This window comes from Arachis duranensis, chromosome 5, assembly GCF_000817695.3.
Source record: "Arachis duranensis cultivar V14167 chromosome 5, aradu.V14167.gnm2.J7QH, whole genome shotgun sequence".
Classification (NCBI taxonomy): Eukaryota; Viridiplantae; Streptophyta; class Magnoliopsida; order Fabales; family Fabaceae; genus Arachis; species Arachis duranensis.
The window spans coordinates 91290121-91305110 of NC_029776.3; the positions used below are offsets into that span (position 1 = coordinate 91290121).

General features: G+C 41.4%; 1 protein-coding gene across 1 annotated transcript; it reads left to right on the plus strand.

The window, feature by feature from the left end:
- The first annotated feature begins 7388 nt into the window (after positions 1-7388).
- Positions 7389-8326, plus strand: LOC107490422 (dehydrin DHN3). Its single transcript, XM_016111203.3, has one exon. It carries the CDS (start codon positions 7480-7482, stop codon positions 8035-8037), a length of 558 nt encoding a protein of 185 aa, XP_015966689.1. The 5' UTR covers positions 7389-7479; the 3' UTR covers positions 8038-8326.
- The last annotated feature ends 6664 nt before the right edge of the window (positions 8327-14990 follow it).

Genomic DNA, 14990 nt, shown 5'->3' on the forward strand with positions numbered 1-14990 from the left:
ACAATATATAATAAATTTTTATTACAAATTTTTTTAAATTAAAAATAATAACTATTAATATTAATAGATGGATACCAACAAATATTTAAAAGGGTAAAAAACCCTAATAAGCCAAGGTAAGAATTGTGTAACGTAAATACGCCAAAGTGAAAATCGTTTCAGCAATAAGCCAGACACTATTTTAATGTAATTCGAACCAGGATGGTTCGAACTACAAACCTTAATAAATCGAACTAGGGTGGTTCGAATTAGGGGGAGAGAAACATTGAACGTAAATCGAACCAACCTAGTTCGAACTCCTCTTGGCGCGGCTCCTTCATAATTCGAACCAACCTGGTTCGAATTAGTGGTGATTCGGCTATATAAGGAGTTCGAATCACCCTCATTCGAACTATTCTTCCTTCCCCCTACCCCCACCAAATCTCAGAGAAAATGACCCAGATTCTCTCCGACGAAGACCTGAACGGAGTATTCTGCAGATGGGAGACGATCCGGCACGGTTATATCGCTTGGACGGAGTTGCTCATATAGCCGGGGTCATCAACGACGAGGTTAGTACGAAAATTTTTCTGATTCTAGCGGTATTTGCGAGTTAGTGATTTTGCATGTGGGTTAGATGGTGGTTTATGTTAGTGGTTTAAGTAGGTGGTTTATGTGAGTGGGTTATGTCGTTAGTTTATGTTAGAGGTTTAACTTAGTGGTTTATGTAACTGGTTTAGGGTTGGTAGTTTATGCTAGTGGTTTATGTTAGTGGTTTAAGCTAGTGATTTGTGTTAGTGGTTATGTTGGTGGTTTATGTTAGCGGTTTTTGTGAGTGGTTTATGCAAGCGGTTTATGTTAGTGGTTTATGTAAGTGGTTTTCATTAGTGGTTTTATGTTGATGGTTTGTGTTAGTTGTTTTATGCTAGCTGTTTTATGTTAACCGTTTTTGGTAAACTGTTTTATGTTAGTGGTTCTCCTTAAGCTGTTTTATGTTAGCGGTTTAGTTGTGCGGTCTATGGGTTTGTTTTACATGCGGTTAGCTTTCATGTATTTTTATGCGGTTTTATTTAGTACATTGTTTCGTTGATGATTTATCGTGCTGGTTACGCTTGTCGTTGGTTATTAAGCTGGTTCTAACTATGCGGTGCATTTCATGTGCAGCCCCAGCGATGCATCAGGAGCATGAGGCGGTAGCAGGGCATGCGACTCGATAACAGATACGTTCCGTACTTGCAGATGGCCGGTCTATACCATCTTGCAAGGCTGAACGACAGATGATTTCGGTTAGACGAGGCCCTTGTCAGTGCATTCGTGGAGCGATGGCGTCCGGAAACGCACACGTTTCACATGCCGTTCGGAGAGTGCACGATCACACTCCAGGACGTGGCATACCAGCTGGGTTTGCCAGTGGACAGGCGTTACGTGAGCGGGTGCCTATCAGAGTTTCATATATACATCCAGGGTGGCCGTCCCGCCTGGGTCTGGTTCCAGGAGTTGCTCGGAGTGATACCTCCTCCTAGCCAGGTTCAGAAGTACGCAGTGAACTGCAGCTGGTTTCAGGAGACTTTTGGTGAGTGCCCTGAGGGTGCTGATGAGGAGATTGTGCGCCGATATGCCCGTGCGTACATCATGATGTTGTTGGGCACGCAGCTGTTTGAGGACAAGTCCAGGAACCGCATTCACATCAGATGGCTTCCGTACGTAGCTAGGCTGGAGGAGATGGGTACCTACAGCTGGGGTTCTGCAGCACTGGCATGGTTGTACCGGTGCATGTGCCGAGTGGCGAACAGAAATGTCGTCAAGTTAGCGGGCCCACTTCAGCTACTTCAGTCTTGGATCTTTTGGCGCTTTCCTCGGTTTAGGCCTCCAGGGTATGAGACGTTCAACTGGCCATTGGCCTCGAGGTACTCTACTAAGCCTTCTCTATTTCAATTTAACATACATAACTCTGTATTCATTAATAGTCTATCGCATACTCTAAACACATATTTCAGTTGATGTAACACATGTGTATGGTGCAGATGGTCTGGTTACAACCCTTCCGGGAGCGAGAAGGGTCCTAGAGTGCAGATGTGGAGGCTCAGGATAGACCGGTTACAGGACAGGGAGGTGAGTATGCTATTTAATAAGTTTCTTTTTATAATCAAACCTTTCTAGTTGGGTCCAACAGCTGCCCTGACCATGGAGAGTTCTTTTGTGCAGTTCATATGGATGCCGTACAGTAGCCCCGACGTACTTCAGGTTGTCCATCCCGAGGTTTTGGAGCCCCGGCATATGGCGTTGTGGCGCTCTGTGACCGCACTGATCTACTTTGTCGTCATAGAGTAGCATCAGATAGATCGGGTTCTTCCGCAGTTTGGAGGGGTGCAGCCCCGTCCGCATCCCGCCCTGGACATCAACTTTCTGATGTCCAAGGATGGGAGAGGCGGCGATCGATGGTTCCCGTTTTATTTGCAGAAGTGGCATCTCCTTTGGGACTCTCGTCTGGAGAGTGTGCTGAGGTTCGACGTTGTAGCCAACCCCGGACCGTCGCATGAGTTCCTGGAGTGGTGGAGTCAGCATGGGAAGAGGTTCTTGTCTCCGGAGACGCACCTGAGGGATCCGAGAGCAGTTCCGATTCCAGTTGAGGCCTCACAGCGGGGTCCGGGGCGAGTTCCTGACATGGATCGTCCTGAGGACGTGCCTGACAGGTGCCGGGTTGAGAGGAGAATGGGTGTGGGGACACGGAGGAGCCAGCGTGAGTGGAGGTGGCCTGATCATGCTATGGACGATGATTACGACCCCGGTCCCGTTAGAGGCGGACGACGACGCCAGGGAGGTATGGCTAGGGGGCGTGCTGCGACGGACCACCCTGGTCCTGACCGTGTGGACGACAATCAGCATGGTGAAGGGGCTTTTGCAGCTGCTGGTGCTAGTACACACCATGCCGGTCAGGGGGTGAGTGGTATGGTACAGGGATGGGTGACGGGGCTGACACAGGTGACGCTGGACTTGGATCGGGCCCTCTTGGACATTACTTCGTTGGTGTGCCAGCGGATGACCAGCCTCAGCAGGGGGTACCCTTGGGTTATTCCGGGATCACAGTGGTCAGACTTCCTTGGGTCAGATACGCTTGATGCGGACTTCGGGAGTCCACGCTTCCTAGAGGAGATCACCGCCATCATGCAGGGGGACGTGACTCCCCGTAGAGGTGGCCAGACCTTAGGCACGCAGGCACCGTTAGATGTTGATCTAAACGAGCCTCCATCCTCAGCTGCTGCTGACCATTTTGGTCTCGGAGGTACCCCGGCATCCGCCTTCACCGCTGCATCAGAGTCTGTGGCTGGGCCGTCTGCAGCACCCCTCCGACGCTGTACTTGGATCAGGCCCTCTTGGAGATTACTTCGTTGGTGTGCCAGCCGATGAGCAGGCTGAGCAGGGGGGTACACCTTGGCGCATCTCGGGATCACAGTGGTCAGATTTTGTTGGGTCAGACACGCTTGTTGGGGACTTCGGGAGTCCACGCTTCCTAAAGGAGATCACCGCCATCATGCAGGGGGACGTGACCACCCGCAGTGGTGGTCAGACATCAGGCACACAGCCCCCGTTAGATGTTGATCTGAATGAGCCTCCATCCTCATCCGCTGGTCACCAGTTCTGTCTACGGAACATGTAGCAGTACTCATAATGAAAGAAGACATATTCATTACTACTCGCAACAATCACAGTAAGATTTAGAAATCTCAACCAGTTACATCAGTGATCAAACATAACATCTAACAGGAAAATACAGAATATAATTACTACTAACACTAACAACATGCCAACTAATGGAACCCTGTCTGAGAAGATCCTCCAAGCTGTGGGCAACTACGTCGTGTGTGTCCGGGTTGGCGACAGAGGCCACACCTCTTTGGCCTGTTCGGATCTGCTTCGTCCATATTAGTCCGTATCCTAGTAGATCTAGGACGACCCTCTCTCGCACGCCTCTTGTCAGGGTCCGGAATCACCGTGGGCCCGTCGTAAGGTGGCCAGAAGCCCTCCGGGATCGGAGGTGTGAATCCCATCCGATACACACTGAACACTGAACTAATCTGATATACGCTGTAAACGTAAGAGGTCCAGGTAACCCGTGAGTAGGCACAGCATGCAAGTGCGTGCTGACATGGGAAATGAAGCGCCTGGAAGTACCCGCAGTCACTTGTCCGAGAGGCAAGTGACACTCTGTAAGTACCCAACGAGAAAGCTCCAGTCGGAGTGGTCTCTGCTACGGTGAACTCGGAGTTATCCCGGTCATACAAAGTCACCGTGAAGCACCTCGCCGTCTTCAAGTTGGCCTCAATACACTTCACCAGATGCTGACTGAATTGTTGTCCGGTTCCCATCTGGGCCTCAGCCTCTCTCCCCTTGCGAACAAAGAGTTCCGCAAGCCTACCATATGTTGCCTTCACCAGGGACACTACTGGGAGATTTCTGACCCCCTTGAGGATTGAGTTAACACACTCGGAGATGTTCGTCGTCATGTGACCGAATCTCCGCCCCTCATCACGATGCTGAGTCCACAAGGAATAATCAATCCGGTTTGCCCACTCACACATGGCCGGGTCTTCAGACCGCAGAATATCAAACCAGTAATCAAACTCAACCTCGGTCTTCGCATACGCCGCATTCACTAGAAGCCTCCATGCGTCTTTGCCCTTGAAGGTAAGGGCAAAATTAGCCGCTACGTGTCAAATGCAGAATGCACGGTACGCAGATGGAGGTAACCAACCTCCGTCAGGGGCCTCAAGCGCAGCCTTGATGCCGTTATGCCTGTCCGATATAACCAGCAGACCCGGCTGGGGTGTCACGTGCTGTCGAAGGTGCGAGAGAAAGAATGTCCAGGACTCTGCATTCTTACGCTCTACTAGTGCGAATGCAACCGGTAGAATGTTGGAGTTCCCGTCCTGTATAATCGCGATGAGCAATGTTCCCCCATACTTTCCATACAGATGTGTGCCGTCAATGCTGACTAGCGGCTTGCAATGACGGAATGCCTCGATGCAAGGAGGAAAAGTCCAGAAAAGTCTATGAAAATACGCTTGAGACTCGTCCACATGTCCTCCAACTCGAACGGGGCTCGTCCTTAGGACTGCAACAGTACCAGGCATCGTCAGCTGGACACCCAACACCCACCTAGGTATCTCGTTGTATGACTCATCCCAGTCACCGTAGATGAGGGCAATAGCCTTCTGCTTTGCCATCCAGACCCTCCTGTAAGTCGGCCTAAATCCAAAGTGTGCTGCCGCGTTCAGGAGCACCTTTATGCTGACGGATGCATCAGCCCTAACCATTGGCATAATGAACGCCGAAATCACATGGTAATCCAAACTCCTGTGGTCACTCGAGATGGATGTGGCCAGGAAAGTGTGAGGTCCATTGTACCGTTTGACCTCCCAAATGCCCTTGCGCTTACGGAGACTCAGTCGAATCAACCATGTGCACCCATTCCCAAACTCGGAACACTTGCCCACATACCGGCGATGATCGGACTCCACTACCTTGTACTGTACTCCTCGCCAGATGCTGTAAGTCTTCACACTTAGAAGGGCCTCATCTTTATCCTGAAATTGCTGACCAACCTGGAACTCTGTCAGACCAGCAGTCCCTTCCGCATCTCTAGCTCCGAATCCAACAGAGTGCCCAGAAACCCCCTCCTGCCTCATGGCATCCAAGTCCAAGGAGAAAAAATATGGTGGATACTGTTGTGTGCCAGTGCTAGAACCACCTACTGCCAATGCAGGCTCACTCGCCCCAATATCATCGCCGCTTTCATCGTCAATCATATCCGGCTCGGCGTCATCTTCATCTGCGTCACCCAACACTCCGTCTCCAACGCCAAGCGGTGCAACGCCGAGTAAATCGTCCGGCAGATTTTCCCTTGATCCTACGTCGTCACCTACGCCGCCATTGAGATCAACAGCAAAAGACGGGGAGGCGACAACTTGGACCACTGGCTGGTAGACAGGGATGGAGGAAGAAGCAACGGCAGGCCGAGAACTAGAACCGGCTGGCGTGGCTAAAGTGGTGGTATTCCGGTTCGACCCCCCTGAGCTGGATACCACATCAACCAACTTTGCCAACAACTCTGGGGTCCTGACCTCCGGAAATTGCCGCCGACAAAGAAACATTACCTGCAAGTCCTCATCACTACTAATCGTGAAACAATCATACTTCACGGTATCTTGGAGCACCGTGATTGGAATGCGATAGAAAAACTTCTTCACCCGCTTCGCATCTTCCAGACCGAACTTCATCAGTACAGATCTAACAAGTTCATCATAGCTCATCCGAGGGGTAACGACAATACAGAGAGGATCATTATCTGTGAACTTCACTCCGGAACGAGTTTTCCTCTTAATGGATCCTCTGTGGTGAACCAAAACCACAAAACTCTCCTCACTAGCCATCTTACTCCGTCTAATGAGACCAACTCACGTTTACACCGGTTATATAGAGCTCTGACTCCTAATAATTCGAATCGGGCCGGTTCGACTTATGGTTTGTTTAATTCGAACCAGTCTGGTTCGAAATACTTTGGACTTTCATAATTCGAACCACCCTGGTTTGAATTACGTGTAATCGTAGTTTGAACCAACTTGGTTCGATTTATTAAGCAAATTCAACTGGTAATTCGAACTGTCCTGGTTCAAATTACTCTCATATACAGTTCGAACCATATCGGTTTGAATTATATAAAAATTTGATCCTGACGCATTACTGAAACCATTTTATGTTTAGCTTATATACGTAACTTGTAAATGTCATTGACTTATAATGATTTTTTATTCTATTTAAAATGAAATAATATTTGGGACACTAGCTGTGCATCAAAAGAAAAAAAAAATCTTCTATCTCGGTGAGACAGATGTCCGAGTATCGCTTGTTCAATGTACCCCATCCCCCTTACAAGTGACACAAAATGCAAAGTCCATTGACTAATTAACACCATGAAATGACATTTATACCCCAATATCCCTCCCTATTCATTTCATGACTCATAACTAACCAAGCAAAGCAAGCATGATTCAAAAAGTCTAAGGGTTCAGCCTTATCCATTTCCATTTCTCTATTTCTGCTTTCTCTTTTGAGTTCTGAGTTTTGGATATTCAGCTCAATCCCCGAAATTCCCTCCCTTACCCTTTTATCCTCAACACACAGAAAACCGCCGCGTCACCACCTCCATTGATAACGACAACAAGCTTTCGGTCACATGCCCCAACACGTGTCCACTACGTGGCACTTCAAGCATCTAACCACTTGTATGTACGTGTCACACCGCTCCAAATTCCAAAATTGCTCTAACCGACTTTCAGATTTACTTACCAGATTTTTTTCTTATCCATGTTCACCTTTTCTCTATATAAACGACATGCACACCGACGCTTCAAATCATATCCAAAAGACCAAAACAGTTTTCAACAATAGCAAAAAGAAAAAGAAGCATTTATATTTTTGTTTCGTTCTCAATCTGTAACAATGTCGCAGGAATATCGTGATCAAGCTCGCGGAAGAACCGACGAGTATGGCAACACTATGAGGCAAACTGATGAGTACGGAAACCCAGTTCAACAAGGTGGAGGCACCACCGGTTATGGCACCACAACTGAATCCGGCAAGATGTACGGCAGTGGTGGTGGCGCTCATGGCCATGGAACGGGCCTTGGAGGGGACACTACTGGCATGGCCACCGGGGGTTACGGAACCGCCGGCATGGGCACCGGTATGGGCACCGGTATGGGTACCGGTGGTGGTTATGGAACCACCGGTACCGGTGAATATGGAAGCACTGGCACTGGTGCTGCTGGTGGATATGGCACCACCGGTGGATCTTATGGAACCACCGGTGGAGGCGAGTATGCAAGCAGTGGAGGAATGGGTGGAACGACAGGGATGGGGTACGGAAGCACCGAGACCGGGCAAGGAGGGCATCATGGTCAACATGATCAGTCTCATGGTGGTGAGAAGAAAGGGATAATGGATAAGATCAAGGAGAAGCTCCCTGGTGGTCATGGTGGTGGACACCATGACAGTTAGATCTATATATATTATACATGCATACACATACGTGTATATCATGCATGCATATGTTAGCATGTTGCTTTTTCAAGTTATGTAATAATAATTTGATGCATGTGTAAGCTACGAGTGATGATGGATGTTATGTAAATAGTGTGTAGGTGTTATACATGCATTCAGTGGGATATATGAATGTAGGCCCTCAGTTTGTAGTAGGTGCTCTACTTCATTATGTTTGTGCTTTTTTATATGTATGAATGAATGTGATATGCAGTTAATAATAATAATTATAGTTTAATTTCTGTTCTTTTTTGTCTCTTAATCGGCTTCTACTTGGGCAGAATAAGTCTCAATTCACAAAGTAATTAATCAATCAGATGCAATACGATTTATTCGAGAAACTAACGGTATCGTTACACCGTGAATTTGGGCTTAATTATTAGTAAGATTGAACTTTCGTACCTTACGTTGGCAAGTATCTGTTGAGTGAGCACTCTGCATCAACGCACTTCCGTGCTTCCATAATAATGGTCAGTCTACAGTTTTCTGTTTACAAATACATCCATTCCAAATGTATGATAATGTGTTTTGTTCTGGATACACAAAAGGTATCCTTTTAATTTTAATATTTATTTTTACTGTCTAAAAAATATGGCTGTCTATCACGGTATCACCTTATTCCATCCATCTTATTGTGTAATATCGGTTCTTAACAGACAATCGATACTTGTCGCTATTTTGAGCTTTGATTTGTTATTAAGAGAGTTATTTGTTTATTCATAATTATTCTTTAATCAACAAGAAAAACAGACTCGGGTGCAGTGTAAGCGTGAAACTTGCATATTCTTTCAATTTTAATTATTATTGATTGAAAAAGTATAAGAAGTCAAGGAGTCAACAGAAGCCTTATGTTTTTTTTAAGGGTGGGCAATTAGCTACATAAAACTGCTAGATCAGGGAGGCTACATTAAACAAACAATAGGGGCCAACAGTTTTATTACCCAAATATTTTTAGTCATTTTATTTTTCAGTAGTATTAGAAAGAATAATTTAAAAATATTTTACTTAACTTAATATTTATAATTTTAATATTTAATATTTAAAAATATATATTTATTATATCTATTTTAAAAATAATTAATAAATAACAAATAACAATTTTAAATTGATATCTTTTAAATAAATATTTTTAGAGAAAGTATGAAGAGTCAATGGAATATTTGTACAATGTGTACAACGGAGGTTTAGGGAGTATTAGAGATATAACTATTAGTGCTATTTTTTTTCATTGAAATGTTTATCTCTAGTATTTAGATAGTTATTTTAGATAGTATGAGAGATGTTTATTTTGTAACTCATAGTCCATTATACAAATAAGACATTGTGTCTTTAGCGAAATTCATATTTTTATTATTTTTATATTATTAAAAATTAAAATTTAATATTTAAAATTTAAATTATAGAGTTTAAAATATAGTGTTGGCTTAATATTAATCAAAATTATAAATTGTGCGTCATATAATATTGCTCACATTACAATCATCGTATGGGAGATTTTTTCTGATGATAATAAAAAACTATTCAACAAAAGTTGAACAAGTGAGGAATGGGGTTAAATTTTAAAACAACTTTGTTATTAGATATACTTTAAAATTATAAAAATACTATTCGTACACTAAAATTAATCAGTAAAATTTGTGATCAATATATTTGTGTATAAATATATATTTTATATTAGTGACTGACTTTAGTGGTTGATTTTGGTATACACATAACATAATCGTTAAAATTAACCACTAAAATTAGTCATTAGTATAAAATACACATTAAAATATAAAATACACTTTAAAATATTTGAAAGTGAATATTACAAAGACATCTAAAATTAAAAATAATAGAACACTCAAAATTTGAATAAAAAACTTTTAACGTGAAATAAAATTAAATTCAATTTATAGATTTAAGGTTTAAAATTTAAAATTTAAGTCAGATTAAGGTAGTAGAGAAGGATGTAAAAATCAGAATAACTGCTTTAATAAAATAATAATTTAATAGTTTTGAAAACTTAGAAATAATAATTATAAAACATAAAGGTGAAATTTGAATTTAATAAATTTTTTAAGTGAAAAAATGTATTTTTATGGAGAATTTTTTATAAAAATGCGTACCGTTACTTAAGCTGGCAGTACCGGCTCTAGTCTGACGGGTAGCGCGTATTGAGAAAAATAAGATTTTAAAAATTGAATTTATTGTTTTGAAAGGACAAAAATAATTTATAATTGAGAACTGAATACTAATCTTAAAAGTTTTGTCCTAAAGTAAACCAAACAAACCTAAAACGCTAACGGGTTGGATCGGACCCAAATCGAATCCAAGGCCTAACATATATATGTATGTTTAATGAGCTTTAAGCTCATTTTTTGGCTCTAAACTAAGAAGGGTGCGTAGCTTTGAGAGAGAAGGAAGCAAAAGGATTGGTCACTATTCACAACTATCTTTTGGTGATCATAACTTGAGTTACGGAGTTTTGATTGACGAGTTGTTTGTGGTCACGCGAAGCTCTCGTCAATCTCTTCTTTTCTGTCTAAGCAAAGTTGATAACAACTTAAAACTCACACTCTAGTTTATGTCCTAATGGAATCCGCAATTTTACGTTTGGTTTTTGAGTAGATTTTGTAGTTTTGTTTGTTTAGAGTTAATCTAGCATTGAAATATTATTGAGTTTTGTCCATAATCTCGTTAGGTAAGGTAAAGTCTCACTAAACCTTTGTGTTTAGTTATTTTTGTAAATCCTAGGTTTGATGTTGGTATGTTGTATGATGTTAGATTGAGTTTTGGTATTTCTTGGAGTTGGTTTGAGGCTTTTGGATTGAGCTTGGTGTTTTGAGTTGCATGAGTATTAGCCAAGGTATAATTTCGGTCTTCTTTATGTAATGTGTAATATTTCTGGACACTTAAACTAGTTGACCTTAAGATAGGATTGAATGGTGGTTGTGTATGATTAATTATATGTGAAATTATGTTTGATGATGAAGAGGATGACATGGAATGTTAGAATGTGTGATATATGAAATATGATGAATATATGATAAATATTGATGTTGAATATGATTTTGATGGGTGGTGATTAATATTGAGGATGATATTGGGTTTTAAATATTGTGGTTGGTGTTAATATTGAATGGTGGTGAATGAGGTTAATCAAGAGTTAAATTACATGAAAATTGATAAGGTTGAGATATTGATTTATGAATTGGGGGTTTCTGTTGAATTATGGTGGAAAGATTGAGTTAAATGGGTGTTAAGTTGATTGAAGTGCAATGGAACGGTAAAGTGTAGTATGTGATAGTGTTTTGTATTGAATTGGGTATGCTTTGGTTACAGAATTTGGAAATTGAGAATTTTGATGTTTTGTGTAAAACTTGATTTTTGGTGAATTTTAATGGATCATAACTTGAGCCTCTATTTTTTAAATTGGTTGAAAATTATTTTAATTAAAGGTTATTTCAAGAGCTTTAAAATGATATAAAGTTTGAGTAAAACGGAGTTTTGTAGAAGAAGTTATGAACGTTTAAAGTTTGGTGTTTAAAACTGAAAATTTTACAACTTGACATTTTTCTGCAATCTAACGTACATGCGTACGCGGGCACCCCCATACGCGGGTGTGCGCCTCTGCCAGGCATTCTTGTATACGCGCCCTATTCATGCGTATTCGGGATGGGCCAAAACTTGGTGTATGCGTACACACAGAGGGACGTGCGTACGCACAAACGCTGTTTTACTTGGTGTACGCACGCACATATTGGCGTGCATACGCACAGTCCTTGTTTTGCTGAAAAATAGTTTTTTTTTTCACTTTTCAAGGGTTCTCTAATTTTTCAAACTTCTTTATCTACTGTTTAAGATTGCTAACTAGTAATTAGGCCTTAAGACAAATAGAGATGGGTTAGTGAATTAAATTAGTAAATTATGTATGAATTTAGAAGACGGTGACTTAGGTTTGGTATATAATTGGATGGAGTTGACGTGCGAAATGATGAAGAATCGAATTGATGATGAACTTGTGATATTGAGGATGGATGATGGGATTGACTATGTAATTGTTATATGCATTGTTCTCCGTTGTAGGGGCTGTGGCAATCTCCCGCCTACGTTCGGATGTGAGGACTGTAGCAGTCTCCCACTTGTCGGGGTAGCAGTGTCGGCATAGGGTTTATAGTAGTCTCTGGCCTACATTGAGATGTGAGGATTGAATCTGGGCTTCCCACTCACATCTCTCTCTGGTTGCAAGGTGGTAGGGCATTCTCCCTCGAAACGTTTCCATCTAAATGAAAAATGTGGTAGGACACTCATCCCTCGGAATTATTCCTCCTGAGTATGCGCAACAGAGAGACTAATCTGGGAGTTGCAGACCGGATTTTGTGTTGGGTTTGGCACTATAACCGACATGTGATATCACAGCCAATAGGACAAGCATTCCTCATATGCATCTCTTATGTGCTTGTTTACTTTAATTACTTGCAATTTTCCTAAATGTATAATATGCCTACTTGCTTCTTAAAGTACTTGCTATACATGAATATTACCTGTGTATTACTTGTTTGAATAAACTTGTGATTGTCTGGTGCTAAGGAGGTCAGATAGGAGGCGGCGATGGAATCGCACGGAGGTTAGATTGGTGAAGGCTGTGGAGTATAGTGGTGTGATTAGTATTAGTTAGAAATCCCCTAAGTTTAGATAACCCTATTTATGGTTTATGATTTAAGTTATTTATTTTATTAAGCTTGAATATGCGTATCAATGTGAAGTTTTAGGATTGTCTTTGGCATCCCAGAACCTTATATCTTACATATTGGGCACTATTACCATATTGAGAACTTCCGGTTCTCATATCATGTGTTGTTGTTTTTAAGATGTAGGACGCAACCCACCTCGGTGAGTTTGTGGATATGGTGACAGAGTAGAGGATGATCTTTCTTATGTTTTATTTCACTTTACTTTTGTTGTAGTATTTTCTCATCTTTTGTATATTTAACGTTGTTGCCTTAGAAGCTTTATTTCTGAAAAACTTTGAGAGATATTGATTTGAGAGATAAGTTATATAAGTTGTTTTAAACTTCCAAAACTCTTTTGTATTTTAGTTTGACTAGCCAGCCTAAACTCCGCAGGTTGTGATTAATCCTCTTTTTGGTATATCATACTTATATATATATCTTGTTAATTTAATTATTACCTTGTGTATCCTAGAGCTATCTACAAGATTTTATATGTATTATGTCCTGTTCTGTTCGTACTTACGCTTTTAGTCAATCGTGTGAACGCTTAGCGCTTTGTAATTCCGCTTTACGTGACTTTGAGTTTTATTCCTTCTTCGAACTTCTAGTTATATAAATTCTTGGATATGTATTATATATTATAAGTTTTAGAATTGTCGTAACATTTTGTTATCCTTCGCTTTACGATTAGAGATAAGGTTTAGAGTAATGGGATGTTACAAATGAAGTATTTGCCCTCACAAATATTTAAAAAATATATATGTAAATATATATGTTTGTCACTTTGTTAAATTGTGTTTGTTCCAAAAATAAAATATAAAACCAAGAAGTATCCTGGTTCAGCTGCTAAGTGCAATACAGCCTACATTTAGTCTCCATCACAACAATGATGGAATTTCACTATAATCATCTTGATTACATACACCAATTCTCCCTAAGAACTATCCTTTCTATCCGGGACAAGCACAGAATCTATCCTCAATCCTGAACTTGACTTGGTCACCTACCAAGCTTTCAACTGCAAAGTGCTAACCCAACTTGTTTCAAAGGGATTCCCATAGAATCATGATACACAATACAGATGTACAAAGGACCTCTAAGACACCTATGGTTTTTTCTTTAATTTTGTATACTCTGTCTTTTTTCTCTCACTGGCTTTTCCTTACAAACCTCAAACTGTTTGCCTTTTTCACCATGAGACTTAGACAAACAAAACTAAAGAAAATACAAAATTAAACCCATTGAAGGAGAAGAACTTCTGTTAATTTGGGTAGCTATAAGAACTTTGTGCTTACTCTCCTTATCTCAAGTCTTGGCCGTTCACCCTTAATATAGAAGGGAAAGCTTCCAAGGTTGAAATGGATCAACCGAGCCAACTTCTTCTTCTTCAATATCGAAACCGGTTCGGACAGAGAGAGGAGAGAGGGAAACCAAAAGCAAAACCAACATGCAATTACCTCTCTCTCTCTCATCCCTTCTCATCAGCAAGCTTCATCAATCTGAACCTTTCATTTTGACTTGGTCCCCAAGAAGGATTTCTGACCCTTGATCTTCGACAGTTTCATTTGCTCCACTTTTGCTTCCTCCTCCACGTAACTACAGTTGTTACCTTCTGTGATGGATGAACGAAAAGTAGAAACGAGGCATACCATAGGGATCTTCTTCTCTGACCGAATTGGATTGCTGCCATTTTTGGCATGGTGATCTTGAGGCTTCTTCTCCACTTCTTACCTTTAGTAGAAAAGATCTCAGCCACGCCATATTGTAGATCTTCTTTTTGCAAGGGTCATGATCACCTTGACCGCTTGCTTCTTCATAGTTTCTGTTCTTCTTCCTCTGATAGCTTACATCTTCTTCTTTTTCTGTCAGTGAAGTGACCAAAATGAAAGAAAGAGAGGAAAGAGAAGAGAGAGAAAGCTTTTGGATGCAATGAATAGAGTTAAACAAATTAAAACACATTTCCTATCCCTATCCATAGTAACAACGTGTGGAGTAATAAAAGCTATCAAATCAATTTTGAATTTTCTCTCTCTTATTACCAATGCAATTAAACAAAGTTAATTGAATTTGAATTTCATTCCTTAGTGAGAGTAGGTAACCGAACTCAATCATGCTCAATTTCATTCTTTCTTCTTTCAATTCGGACCAACCAAATGTTGGGGCAATTGAAAGCCTTGTTTTGGGCTTCGCTGAATA

What these genes read in the sequence shown, in the direction of transcription:
- LOC107490422 (XM_016111203.3), top strand. Translation starts at nt 7,480, where the DNA reads ATGTCGCAGGAATATCGTGATCAAGCTCGCGGAAGAACCGACGAGTAT.